At 41.3% G+C, this 14,962-nt stretch overlaps 1 protein-coding gene across 2 annotated transcripts in view; it reads left to right on the forward strand.

The window, feature by feature from the left end:
• Positions 1 to 4,727: 4,727 nt before the first annotated feature.
• MAPRE2 (microtubule associated protein RP/EB family member 2) overlaps positions 4,728 to 14,962 on the forward strand; it is a 169,793-nt gene continuing 159,558 nt past the window's right edge. Inside the window, exon 1 of one of the 2 annotated variants that reach the window (XM_025364906.1) lies at positions 4,728 to 5,019. Coding sequence is in view for 1 of the 2 variants with exons in the window: in XM_025364905.1 (XP_025220690.1) it covers positions 6,465 to 6,488 (24 nt within the window). In the remaining variant the exon portion in view is untranslated. Of the gene's footprint in view, positions 5,020 to 6,192; positions 6,489 to 14,962 lie in introns of those variants that run through there. The other variant, XM_025364905.1, reaches the window with a different exon arrangement.

Genomic DNA, 14,962 nt, shown 5'->3' on the forward strand with positions numbered 1-14,962 from the left:
TAATCATGGGAAAAACATAGGACAATTTGACACCACTAAAATATTTCATTCTTTATACACATACCTTCACTCCTCAAGGAGCAAATGACCAACAATGCCATCAAAATTAGCAAATTTATTTGTGTTAATGTAACCTTACTTACCTAATGGTTGGTGTGTGCCCTAGGGTATCATCAAGATAGATGATCTTTGCCGAACGCTGTGTCACAGAAGAGTTTGGATGATAAAACTCCACTCTTGCCTGGAGTAGACTGACCTTGGCTAAATCATAAGATAACCCTGACAGGCAGAGAGACAGAGTTTGTCACCTTTAAGTGTTTTTCTACATGATATTTTATAATGATAACAACAATATTCATGTTTCCCAAAGACTTTACAAGTAACTGAGTACCTACCTTGAACTGGTAACCTATTGCTTATCCCCTGCTATAGCTAGACTATTTCAGTCTAACTTTATCCCCAACCCTCCTAGGTGAAATGGATCCCTGTGGCAGCCATTACTCACAATCACCAAGATTCCTACTTTCTAGGAATCTTGGTGATTCCTAGAAACGTAAACATAGCCCTTAAAGTTAGGTAATGACCATGTAACTTTCCTTGACCAGAGAAATGTGAGAAGTGACCTGTATCACATCTGGGTGAAAGCACTTGAGGTTTGGTGCATAGTCCTCTGCATCCTCTCTGCCATGGTGCTCAGGGAAATTCACAGGAATGAAGCAGGCTAGAACAATGAGTCACTGTGATAGCAGCACTGGAAATTTTGCATGAGGAGGAAATTTACTTTTGTTGTATTAAGCCACTGAGATTTTGATGGCATTTGTTACAGCAATATAATTTAGCCTACCCTAACTGATACAATCTCTCACTAGCTCGGTCACCATTTATGTAGCATCCCACAACTGCATATGTGACTGTTACACCAGTAGGTGGTATATACATATACATGAGTTGACACCAGTCACTGTTGAGAGCAATATCTCAAAGAAATACCTGGGAACAGCAGGAAGGTAGTTGGGATAAATCACACTGGGTTCCACACCCTTGCCATGTCCCTGGATTAGCACTGAGGGCTCTCCAATGTAAATAATCATCTTGATTTATCATCAAGGAGGTATCAGTTTTATGGGAGGAGAAAGGGGTTTAATTTAGAACACACTAAAATCTAGTGGGCAGCCACATTGACCAATGGAATAGAATAGAGAACATAGAAATAAAGCAACAGATTTATAGCCAACTGATCTTTGACAAAGCTGACAAGAACTTGCACTGGGAAAGGACATCCTCTTAAATTAATGGTGCTGAGAAAATGGAATAGCCACATTCAGAAGAGTGAAACTGGACCCCCTATCTCTCAACATATACAAAAATCAACTAAAAATGGATTAAAAACTTAAAGGTAAGACCCCAAACTACAAAAATACTAGAAGAAAATTAGGAAAAACTCTCCTGGACATTGGTCTAGGTAAAGAATTTATAACTAAGATCTCAATAACACAGACAACAAAAACAAAAATAGACAAATGTAATTTAATTAAGCTAAAAAAATTATGCACAGCAAAAGAAATAACAGAATGAAAAGACAACCTGTTGAATGAGAGAAAATATTTGCCAAATATTCATTTTACAGGGGACTAATATCTAGAATACATAAGGAACTCAAACAACTCAACCGGAAAAAAAAAAACTAAACCCATCAAAAAGTGGGCAAAGGACATGAGTAGACCTTTTTCAAAAGAAGACTACAAATAGCCAACAGGTTTAAGGAAAAAAATGTACAACATTATTAATAATCAAAGAAACTCAAATCAAAACCACAATGAGATATCATCTATCATACCCTAGTCAGAATGGCTATTATTAAAGAGACAAAAAAATAGCAAATGCTGGCTGGGATGTGCAGAAGAGAACTCTTTAATACACTGTTAGTGGGAATATAAAGTTGTATAGCCGGCCGGGCGCGGTGGCTCACGCCTGTAATCCCAGCACTTTGGGAGGCCGAGGCGGGCGGATCACAAGGTCAGGAGATCGAGACCACGGTGAAACCTCGTCTCTACTAAAAATACAAAAAATTAGCCGGGCGCGGTTGTGGGCGCCTGTAGTCCCAGCTACTCGCGAGGCTGAGGCAGGAGAATGGCGGGAACCCGGGAGGCGGAGCTTGCAGTGAGCTGAGATCTGGCCACTGCACTCCAGCCTGGGCGACAAAGCGAGACTCCGTCTCAAAAAATAAAAAAATAAAAAAAAATAAAGTTGTATAGCCACTATATAAAACAGCATGGCAATTTCTCAAGAAAACTATAAATAGAATTACCATTTGATCCAGCAATCCTACTATTGGGCATCTACCCAAAGGAAAATAAATCAATATATCAAAGAGATACCTGAACTGCCATGTTTATTGCAGCACTATTCACAACTTCAAAGATATGGAATCAACATAAGTATCTATCAACAGATGAAAAGATAAAGAAAATGTAGTGTATATACAGAATGAAATATGATTCATCCATTAAAAATAATGAAATTGTGTTATTTGCAGCAACATGGATGAAACTGGAGATTATCATAAGTGAAATAAGCCAAGCACAAAATGATGTAGTATGTTCTCACATATTGTGGAAACTAAGAAATCTGAACACATGGAATTAGAGAGTGGAAATACAGACAAAGAAACTGAGTAAGGTGAGTTGAGTGAGGGGGAGGAGGATGAAGAGAAGTGAGTTAAAGTGTACAAAAATATAGTAAGATAAAAAGAGGTAATTTAATGTGTGCTAGAGAATAAGATGACTATACTTAAAAATATATGTATATACACATATTATACTCAGGTGATAGACACCGTAAATACCCTGACTTGATCACTATGCATTATATACATGTGAAAATCTTTCGGGTACCCCATACATTTACACAAATAAAAATAGAGTTCAAGTGGAAAAATAAATAAATTTTTAAAAGCCCATAGAAATGGAAATTCCTAACAAGTAAGGGAAAGTCAGAAATAAGGCTTGCAAATGGGTTAAGAATGTGGGTACAGATTCAGAAGTAATCCACACACACTTGAAAGATGAACTGAAGACACACATAAAATTTCTAAGGAAAATGGCAGGGTGGGAAAAAAGACAAGAAATGAGTCTGAGGAAACACTATTGGAGGACAGAGAGAGGAGAAGAAGCAAGGAAGGAAGATATGAGAACTATGATGACAACAGCCATTCATTTTCAGAGCTAAGAATACCATATCTTCATTAATAAATTCATTTAAATTTAAATTTCAAGGTTTTTAATGAAGATAAAAAATGTACTCAACCTTAACCATCCATGTACTGTCTCAGAGATTAAAATAGATTACCCATGTGACAGGCAGCTGGACATCATCTGTAATAGAAAGCAAAATGATTTTTAATTCAGTGTCTCAGAACTAATTTATCATGATTTAAAGGAGAAGCAGAACTTTTTGAACACATATTATCTGTTCCACATTATAGTCATTTATTTATTCGTCAAACATATCCTACACATCCGGCACATACCAGGCACTGCAGGGCACAGTCCTCGTTGTTGGCCTGGCTACCTCACTCTCGTGCCCATTTCACACATTGCTTCCCCTGCAGCCATGCTGCACCTGGTGCCAGCTTTCCCCCTGCAAGGATGACCTCCACAGTGAATTAGCTAGCATTTTCTGAACCCTAGCTGTGTGTGCCAGGTACTACGCTAAGTGCCTTATATGGACTTTCTCACTTAATCTTCAAGACAACCCTATGAGGTGGAAATTAGTATCATCCCTATTTTACAGCATGGGAGGCTTAACTGTTGAGAAACTTGCCTAAGGTCATACAGCTTGCAGGTGGTGTAGTCAAGACTCAAAATAGACTGGCTAATGCCAAAGCAGCGATCAACACCTCTCTACTGAAAATGTGGTCCTCAAACTAGCAGCAATGCCATTTCCTGGGAGTTTGCTAGAAATGCAGAATCTCAGGCCCAACTCCAGACACGCTCAAATTTGGCTTCAACAATATCCCCAGGTGATCCCTCTTAAAATTTGAGAAGCACCGTGCTAAATCACTCCACTACGAAGACTTGGCTTTAATGAACGCTGGGGGAGATACAGACAATCTTTCCCCTTGAGTAGCAATTTGTAGGGCGCGGGAGGAAAGGTATATAATGTGTTTTCCAAGAGCTAATAGGATTCAGACAAATCCTTGCTGTTTCAAACACTAGAGATCACTGCGACCAGCGCGGGTCGGGACCACTTCCAAAAGCGGCAGATCTTGAGCTGGATCTTGAAGCCAGAACATGTTCTCATTTCATTAAAAATAGCTGCTCTTCCAAATGGACAAGCAGTAAACTTCTGGAGTTCGCTTCTCCAGCCTGCACTCCACTTTCCAAATAGAACCCAAATATCAACAGCATCAACAAGCAGATTTTAAACCCCAATAAAACATGCTATTATTAAATTGTTGTATTAGAATTGCCTAGTTTAATTAGTAATATTCATGACAAAACTAATTTGCCCCTTATTATCAATCTTGCTCCAGGTAGAAGTACAAACACTTGGTGTAAGAAGCAGATGCTCCCCGGTTGGTGTGCAAGCCCCCGTTTGCAGGTACTTAATTCAGGGTGTGGCAGCGCCTTTTCAAGCCCCCTCTGCAAGCCGCGCCTCCTCCCTCTCGAGGCCTCCTCCCTCTCGAGTGGGGTCAAACTACTTAGTTTGTTTCACCCGCTGGCACTTTCTTCCCTGTCACGAATTCATCCTGTCTTCCTTTGGCCTGAGACAGCGTCTTCAGGCGGGTCGGCTCGGACCTGCCCAGCGGGGCGCCCACCTGCACCAGCACCCGCACCCGCACCCGCGGGAAGGGGCGGCGCTGGCCGGGCTCTCTCGGGTGGACTCGCGGAGCGGCGGCGGCGGTGGCACTCTGCGAGTCACGTGCGACAGAGGGGGCGGAGCGCTGCCGGCCGGGTGGGTGGAGAAAACAAAGCCCCCAGCTGTCAGCAGAGGAAGGAGGCGACAGCGCCGGAGCAGGTGAGTCAAGTGCATTTAAAGCGGTACCGCCCTGGCTCACCCCGACACCCCCTGCCCTGGAGCAGTCCCTCCCAGGCCAGGGGCTGGCCGCCCCTCCTCCTGCCGCTGAGTTCTGCAGCCCACGGGGCTCCGAGCAAGCGGAACAGGGGGTCCAGAGTCCAGCAAGAAGTTGTGCAGGGGTCGGCTAGGCGGTCTCGGTGTGCACCCCGCCGCGCTGCCGCGTGTAGCATCTCTGGTTCGGGGCCCCAGCTCTGTGCACCCCAGAAAAGGGGAGGGAGGGAGTTGGGGCTGCCACGCTGGCAGAAGCGAAGTGGACTGGTTCTAAGGGGTGAGGCTGGGGCTGTCCAGGGTAGGAAGACGGCGTTGGTGAAGGAGGGGGGCTCGTGATTGCGCGACCGCGGCGCAAGATCCTCCAGGCTCTAGCTGGGGAGCCGGGACTGAGAGAGCTGGGGGCGCTGGCAGAGGCTGCGCGCTTGGGGGCAGATCAGGAAGTGTAGCGCGCTAGCGTTCGCCCGCCTGGGAGCATCCCCCGGACCCCAGGCACTTCCCCTTCGGCAGCCACTACTCTCCCACTCCGACGCCGGCCACCATCCGCGCTCCCGGGACTCAGGAGCCGGGTGGGCGCAAAAGGAAGCGGGTTGTTACTCTGCGCTCAAGCGGCTCTTCTGCAGGGAGCACGGGAGCGCAGGGCGAGGGCTACTCAGCGACTTCGCGCTCCGCTCAGTGGGAAATTCTTCGGTCTACACTTAGAAGGGCTATGCCGAAGCCAGAAATCCCACAAAGAGCCGGGAGAGGGGTAGACGCGGAAAGCCGTCCCCTCTGAACCTGGGGTGCTCGATAAAGCTGACTTTCAGACCCCAAAAGGGCTAGTGGGTTTGGTCACTCCTCCAGTGACTTCGTCAATCCAGTGCCGAGGGCAGAGCCGTCACCTCGGAGAAGGGGCGCTGCAGCCATTTGATCAGGAGAAGCCTTTGTCTTAACCCCCAGGCCCCTCCTGCTAGTCCTCGCAGGGTCAGTAGCGCGGGGAGTAATTAATATTCCGAACGTTAGCCGTTCCTTCACCTCCGCACCAGCCAACACTGCTGTCCCCTCCCTGAGTGTCTTCTCTATCACTTGCTCACATCTCCTTTTCCAAAAAAAAAAAAAAAAAGAAGAACAAAAGGAAAATAGTGCAGACCCGCTAGGCAGGAAGAGGTCACTAAAAACACTATCGTGCTGTCAATGTAGAATCAAGGGTTAAGCGCTCAAACCCGCGCCAGCGCGCACCGAAACGGAAGAACTTCCTTGATTAGCATAGTATCGACCTTGGGGCCGCGCTGCGAGGCGGAGGTTCGGTCCCAGCTGGGGTGAAGTGTGCAGACCGGTCGTGATTGTGGTCAGACGCAGCACCTACTTCTAATCTGAGGACCCGCAATTTACACCTTTGCTGAACAGGACACTGTGGAATGAAACAGAACAGAGATCAAAAGGTAATCTGAAGAATGGCAACATTTCCCCTGCTTCTCCTGAACGCTAAATTTGGCCAAATTTTTATCAAGCAAAAGGGGTATGGTTCTTGGTTAGCCTGTGTCCCCTCTGGAAATGAAATGCTTCCTTACTTTGCTTTCGTTCTTTTCTGCCAAACTGATTAAAGACATCAGTTAGGGGTAAGATAAGAGGTCTGGGAGCTCACCAAGTGATTGGTAGATAAGCTTAACTGGTAAATTTTTCTTGTGTGGGTCTCTATCAAAGCACTGGTTCTAAAATTTTGCTGCATATGGAATCACCTGGGGAGCTTTGAGAACTCCTGATGTCCTGATCACATCCCAAACTATTTAAATCAGGTTGTTTGGGAGTGAGAAATAGGCATAGTATTTAAAAGCAAAAACAAACAACTCCAGGTGACTTCATTGTGCAGCCAAGTTGGGAAAACTCTATAGCAAAGGAAGAGTTCAGTGGCCAGCAGCAAGCAGCAGGCATTGCAAGACAAGATGCCACTTTAACTACTTGGGTGGGTGAGAGAAAAGACGCTGAAACTGGAGTGCCGATGACTAACACCCTGGGGTGGGGAGCTGTGATCTAGCAGCCTAGCTGGTGGTGACACCTACCACATCATTTTTCCCTTGCCTGGCTAGGGTCTGATTGGAAAGATCGAAGCTTACTTCAATGCCTGGTTTCTGCACTGTTGTTAAGGGAGACGGATAGAAACTTCCATTCCTGTGATGACTCATGTGTAGCAGGCAGTAGGGAAACCCAGCAGAAACATACTCCAGCAGCCTGGTGAGTCAGCAGGCTGCACAGTGATCCCAGTGAATAGGAAGTAATTACAGCGAGTAGTTTGTTGACAGGCACAAACTCCACTCCTTTGAAAGCACATTTTAATATCTGATCAGGATCTACTAGCTTGCAGGAGCCACTCCCTTTAAGTACCCCATTCTGCCTGTTTCATATAATGCCCTCTTCTGTTAGAAGGGGAAACACAAAGCTAACTAGACATCCTGTAACTTCCTTGGTGGGAAGCATATTAAAAAAAAACTGTTGGGAAAGTGTAAACTGGTTTGGGTTATTTCAGTTATGTGAAGTAGGATGAATATGTAACACATAACTTTTGCATACAAAAAAGTCAAATATTAATTATACATCCAGGAGTGGATTAAAGGATCTATTTAAATAGAAATGGTTAGACTTAACATTTTACATAAAACCTCCTATTGGCTATTAACCAAAGGTTTCTTGCCTTTAAAAAAAAGTCATCCCAAAAGAATGACTCCAGGATAACCTGTTATTTCTGGTTCTTTGCATCTTTAAACAGGTTATCTTAGAGTCGTCAAAAAACAAACTTTCTTTTTCTTCTTTCAGTTTTAATACCAATAAATAAAAATAGTGAAGACATTATTTTTAATGTCACTGTCACCCTCTGTACTGTTGTCTAAATGCTTTCTTCCCCATCCTGAATTTCCTTTTCTTTTTTTTTTTTTTTTTTTGAGACGGAGTCTCACTCTGTTGCCCAGGCCGGCACAATTTTGGCTCACTGCAACCTCTGCCTCTGGGTTCAAGTGATTCTCCTGCCTCAGCCTCCTGAGTAGCTGGGATTACAGGCACACACCGTCATGCCCAGCTAATTTTTATATTTTTACAGAGATGGGGGTTTGCCATGTTGGCCAGGCTGGTCTTGAACTCCTGACCTGAGGTGATCCACCTGCCTTGGCCTTCCAACGTTCTGGGATTACAGGCGTGAGCCACGGCACCGGCCCTCAATTTCTTTAAGGAGGAACAACGGTGTCTTGCACACAGCAAGCACTCAATATTGTTGGCCATTGAACTTCATCTGAACCTCTCTTATAGCATCTATTGTAGCTTGCTTGGTATTCTATTTTCTTGTGGGGGCCTTAATGTCTGTAGCCCCCAAAGCAGGCGCACAGACTTTGTGAGTTACTGATACTGCTTGTTCGTACTGAAGAGTATCAAAAGATGGGGAGAACACTGAAAACCAAAGCGTCCTGAGTACATTCAGTTTGTTGTTTTCCAAGACAGACATTCCGGATATATAAAAGCCGAAGTCCTGTTACAATTCTTTCTTGTTATGATAGCTCATTTGTTCACTTACATTTTATACCCAACAATTTAGCATTTTGAGCATAACTAATAATTATTATCACATTTAACCACACTCTGATGGGCCAAAGAATCACTTCACAAAATTTCACTCTACTTATTATTGTGAAAAACCACATATGAATTTAATGAGCTAGGAGAGCCATTATAGAATAGATTGACAGTTAAATAGCTTTTATTTTCACCTGTGTATTGCCCATTGAACTAGCATAAGTACATTTAAATCGCCAGCATATTAAAAGTAAGAAGTTGGATGTATTTTGTGATAAGTACAACCAAAACTATATGTTAATAAGAATTTCCAAAGGCCAAAATGATATAAATGCATTCATTCTCACTTCTGTGTAGCTTAGAAAAAGAACTGGAGAGGCACTTCTGAAATGTCAACACCTTTTTGGGAGGCATAAGAGATAAAGTAATTTAGAAAAACAGAACTAACTTTGGGAGGCCAAGGCGGGCGGATCACCTGAGGTCAGGAGTTCAAGACCAGCCTGGCCAAACATGGTGAAATCCCGTCTCTACTAAAAAATATGAAAATTAGCTAGGCATGGTGGCACACTCCTGTAGTCCCAGCTACTCGGGAGGCTGAGATGAGAGGATCACTTGAACCTGGGGAGGCAGCAGAAGTTGCAGTGATCCAAGACTGTACCACCGCACTCCAGCCTGGGGGACAGAGGGAGAGGCCATCTAGAAAAAAAAAAGAAAAAAAAAAGACTAATCAGGTTACTTCATATTAGTGAGAAATTGTTTCTCAGAGTATGATATATACCTAGCTCTGTAATATTTACAAGTAGGCTAAAAGGGGTAGAGTAGGAGAAAGTGTGTCATCTCAATTTTATAAGCTCTAAAGTGTTTGAGAACAGACGAGAACCACCCAGTCTTATTACCTTAAATTTATACAGCCCTCTGGTCTTATTAACATATCAGAGCTTAAACATAATTGGGTAAATGGTATTCCCAGGTGCCAAATTACGCAAGTGAATCCAACAAGTTAGGTGATCCCGGCAATGCCAAGGCATTGACTCCTGGATTATTGACTCCTTTTCCAGTGTTTATTGCATCATATAGGTTTTGATGCCGTCTTGCCTTGAGGCTTTGGCTACACAAGACCGGTTTGAATTAACTCCTTCCTCAAAAAGTAGAAACTACTCTACTCACATACATCATTCTCTCAGCGACTTTATTCTTTCTTTCTTTCTTTTTTTTTTTTTTTTTTTTGAGACGGAGTCTTGCTCTGTCACCCAGCCTGGAGTGCAGTGGTGCCATCTCAGCTCACTGCAAGCTCCACCTCCCGGGTTCACTCCATTCTCCTGCCTCAGCTTCCCGAGTAGCTGGGACTACAAGCACCTGCCACCACACCTGGCTAATTTTTTGTATTTTTAGTAAAACGGGGTTTTACTGTGTTAGCCAGGATGGTCTCAATCTCCTGACCTCGTGATCCACCCGTCTCAGCCTCCCAAAGTGCTGGGATTACAGGCGTGAGCCACCACGCCCAGCCAACTTTATTCTTAAGTAATTAACCTTTGGAATTAACCAACCCCAAACATTTTGAGCCATCTTTAGCTTTTTATCTAGGTAACCATAATAATAAGTTCTTCAAATCTTTTTCCAAGTCATAGAAGTGTAAACTTTACTAGAGACCCTTACAGATTAGTTCCACCACCCATAGAAATCTTAAATGCCTGGTGCCTCTTCACTAAGGAGTCCTCCAATTTATGCTTGACTGTCTCCCTCAAAGCACATTCCCATCTCTCCTTGCAGCATTCACCTATTGGAGGCCACAAAGAATACATCCAACCCTATATAATTCAACTGCAACCATCTTAAACATTGAAAGAGAATTTATACTCTTTAATCTGAGATAATAAAAAGTCTGGCTTTGGTATTTCAAACCTCTTCATTTCACAAAATTTTTGTTCCAAATTTGCAAGATTTGAGAGGTATCCAAAATTATGTTTCTTACACCAGAGCTTTATCGAATATAATTAATTGGTAAATTTGCTTCCAATAAACCTAATCTAGTAATCTATCACTTCTAAAATCACTGACAAGCTTCATACAATTACATTAAGCTGTGTTGAGATGAAACTCATGACTCCATCTGTTTCTAGGATCAGCAAACTGTGACCCATTGTTTGTTTTGTATGACCTTGAAGCCAAGATGGGTTTTTATATTTTTTCAGTCATGGAAAAATATTCAAAGAAGAAAATACTTGAGGACACTTGAAAATTATATAAAATTCAAATCTCTGTGTCCAAAATAAAGTTTCATTGGACTGCAGCCACACTTATTTGTTGACATCTTGTCTATGGCTGTGGCAGCATGGAATTGTTGAACCAGACTGTATGCCCACAAAACCTAGAATATTGACAGCAAAACTGCAGACCTCTGATTTACCCCAGTTTAACATACTTCAAATTTTAAATAAAAATTTCTTCACTTAAAGCCTTAGTTTTTTTTGTTTTTGTTTTTGTTTCCCTTAGAGAAGGTTAAGAAAAAAGGAGTTATCCACTATAGGTCAACTAATCACTAAAAATAAAAGACAGTTTATTTTCATAGTCTTCTTGTGTACGTACTTTGCAAAAAGCAGTATATTTCTAAATATATGAATTCTAGTGATATGGTCAACCGTATAACTTCTGAATCCAAAAAGCCCAAATAGTGCAATACTAACTAGTAATCATTTCCAGAGCTCTAGAAGATGTGAAAGCATGTCCTTAAGAGCCATCCCAGTGTGAACACTTCCCTTAACTCTTTAGCCAATGTTTTTCCAACCTATGAGGGCCTTCATATGCTTGTTTTAGTATATTAAGACATAATTTGGAAATTCAGATTTAGAAATTTTTATTGACTGTCACTTCAAACACTTAACATGATGTGGAAACTTGCTGTTTTTGGAAATAGCACTACTATTTTCCTTTTCATTTAATTACATTTATTTTATTTTGAGACAGAGTCTCATTCTGTGGCCCAGGCTAGAGTGCAATGGTGCGATCTCAGCTCACTGCAACCTCCACCTCCCAGGTTCAAGTGATTCTCATGCCTCAGCCTCCCAAGTAGTTGGGATTAGAGGCACACGCCACCATATCTAGCTAATTTTTATACTTTTAGTAGAGATGAGGTTTCACCATGTTGGCCAGGTTGGTCTCGAACTCCTGACCTCAAGTGATCCACCTGCTTCAGCCCCCTTAAGTGCTGGGATTACAGGCATGAGCCACAGTGCCTGGCCTGGAAATAGCACTACTTTTCTAAAACATACATTTAATGTAAATTGCTTGCTACTTGTAATGGCAAAGATCACTAAATCCTAAAAAGATATACACATGGTTACTAACACTGCTAAAGTTGACATTATGCTGTGGACAATTTTGTTTAAAATTTCCAAATTCAAAAGTAGACCAGATTATAATCCAGAAATTCCAAATTCATCTTAAATTATTTCCAGTCTGCTCAAAGCTGGAAAGATTACTATTAAGATTCTAGAAAGGATATTAACTACATTGATGGGAAGGAGTCTCAATTTTTTATTTTAAGTGTTGCTTGTCATAAAACTTCCTTCAGCTAAAAGAACTTCCTCCTTTTGATGAATTGTTAATGTCACAGAATGGGAGTTTGCGATGAGTTTCACTTAGATAATAGAGCAACTTGAAGGGTTGTATATAACGGGTGTTCTCTTCACCCCTTCCAGAATCAGCTGCAATTTGTAGACTGAAAAGACAAAGGGATTCCTTTTTCACCAAATCAAACAACACATTATACTTAATGTAAGTTTTGAGGTACCTAACATCAGCTAAATTATTTCTAAAAACAAAAAATTGTGTGTATTTAATCCCATCCTAAGACTATTGATAGTAATGGCATGTTAGGTTACTGACTTCCACGTTAACCCCTAGTGCTTCTGATGGGGGAAAGGAGGAAAGGGATGGCTGGAGATTGATGTGTAACTCCCATGCTGACGGGGTAAGGAACCAATCCAAGTGAAATTAACTGCCCTTCCTTATCATAATCTAGATTCACATTTTAATAATATATTATTTAATATATTATATACATTATATATTGTATATTTTAATATATAATATGATATATTTAATATATGAGATATAATATATATTAAATATATAACATAATATATTTTTTATATAATATATTATATATTATATATAAATTATTATATATTTGTTTGCTACCTTGTTGAAATCCTTAATAAGCTGTCTCTTTTAACCCCCTAGAAGAGAGATAAAATATCTTCCAGGTATGAAATATATAGCCTGTTCTATACACATAGCATTAATAGTTCTCTCCAAATTAATTTCTAAATTTAGAAAAGAATTAGACTTACTATATTTTTACTACAGCAGGGACTTCATAATTATCAATTGCTTAAACAGAGGCAAAACATCCAACAGTATTCTGCTAACAGGCAAACCTTGGCCCCAACTTACTATAAACATCATGGCAGGAATGACTATCGGTATTTGAAGTAGGTAGGAGGTGGGTAAATACACAAGAAAAGGCACCTAGAAATGAGTAGATGACTTTGTTTTGCTGAAGTACCCGAAACTATTTACTGCACATCATACATAAAAATGAAATCAGAGGATTAGCTTGCCCCTTTAAAAGCTGGTAAAGGCTTTCAAAAACTGTTAAGAGATGACAGGGCCTGAAACCACCTTGTACATTCCTTCCTTCTTTCAAAGATCGTCTTAAATCTGATCAACTTAACAGCATTTGATATTAAGAAGGAAAACCTTTCATGATTCTTACCAAGAAACTACTATCTTAGCTTTCCCACTGAGCTGCTTCAGCTCTCCATAAAGTGGAAAAAAAGAGAGACCTGAGAAGGAAGACCTTGCTGGTTTTGCTCCACCTGGTTCTTCCCGGGAAAGAGGCTATTGATATAAGTAAGACTCTTCGGTAGTTTCACTTCCAGCTTGCCCTCTATCGTGATTTTTTGAAAAGTGTGGTCTCCTGGGCACAGATCCCCTAAAAGGAGCGTCCACAAATTAGCAGCCGTAATAACCACGTGTGTGACGTAGTATTGGCAAATCCAGAAGCAACTGAAATGTTGAAATGTTTAGGGAACATGATCAGTGGGTCTGTTAATTCATCCCAGCACCTGGCCTTCAGCACGTCAAGATAAATTAGAATTTGGAGGTATGCTTTTCTCTAGGGTTGCAAGGTAAAATACAGGATAACCAGTTAAATTTGATTTTAGATAAGATTTGTTTTAATGTATCTGAATTTGAATTAACTGAGCATTTCATTTTTTTGTTATTTGGTTTTTAATTTTTATTTTTGCTAAATTCAGCAATCCTACTTTTATGATACAATAGATTTCAAAATGACTAGCTTTCCTGGTCTGTAAAAGAGCTGAGGTTATATTTATGAGATAATGAACTAAAAATGTCTTAGCTGCCTTCACCTGCTAAAGGAAAAAAGCCATTAACTGAAGTTTTTTTGCGCAATGCACTAAATTGAGAGGAAATAAAAAGTAAAACAAGAATTAGAAAATTAGCAATCTTTTTTATTTTGTAAGATATTTTAAAGTACTTTCTATTCTTTCACCAATTTTTTAATAGAATAAAAACTTCAGTAGGTATATTGTTAGTTCAAGTAGGGCTAACGTGAGCAATCCATCAACGATGTCAACAGTATGTTCCTAATCAAAGTGAGATTCCAAGTGATTGCAATGATGCCTTGCTACCCAGATGAGGCATCAGCATCACCTGGGAGTGTCTTAAATGCAGCATTTGAGGCTCCATTCCAGACTTCCTCAATCAGAATCTTAACGTTAACAAACAAACACAGGTGAATCATATGCGTGTTGAAGTTTGAGAAGCCCTGAACTAGAGGATTCACTTTTCCCACACATTAAATTGGTATTTTTGTTTGATACCTTGTTGAATAATCCTTAATAAGCTGTCTTTTTTCACTCCCTAGAAGATAGATAAAGTATCTTCCAGGTATGAAACCATTGTATTTCTATTTTGTTCATATAAAATTCCTTAATGGCCATTTATAGTATTATGAATCAACTTGAAAAAATAATTTTTTTTTGAGACAGAGTCTCTCTCTGTTGCCCAGGCTGGAGTGCAGTGGTACAATCATCATTCATTGCAGCCTCCACCTCTTGGGCTCAAGTGATCTTCCCACCTCAGCCTCTTGAGTAGCTGGGACTATAGCCACATGCTGCCATGCCCAGCTAATTTTTGTATTTTTTGTAGAGACGGGGTTTTACCATGTTGCCCAGGCTGGTCTTGAACTCCTGAGGACAAACAATCCACCCACCTCGGCCTCCCAAAGTGTTGGGGTTACAGGCATGAGCCACCACACCTGGCCTATAAG

The sequence above is a fragment of the Theropithecus gelada genome, chromosome 18 (genome assembly GCF_003255815.1).
Source record: "Theropithecus gelada isolate Dixy chromosome 18, Tgel_1.0, whole genome shotgun sequence".
Lineage (NCBI taxonomy): Eukaryota > Metazoa > Chordata > Mammalia > Primates > Cercopithecidae > Theropithecus > Theropithecus gelada.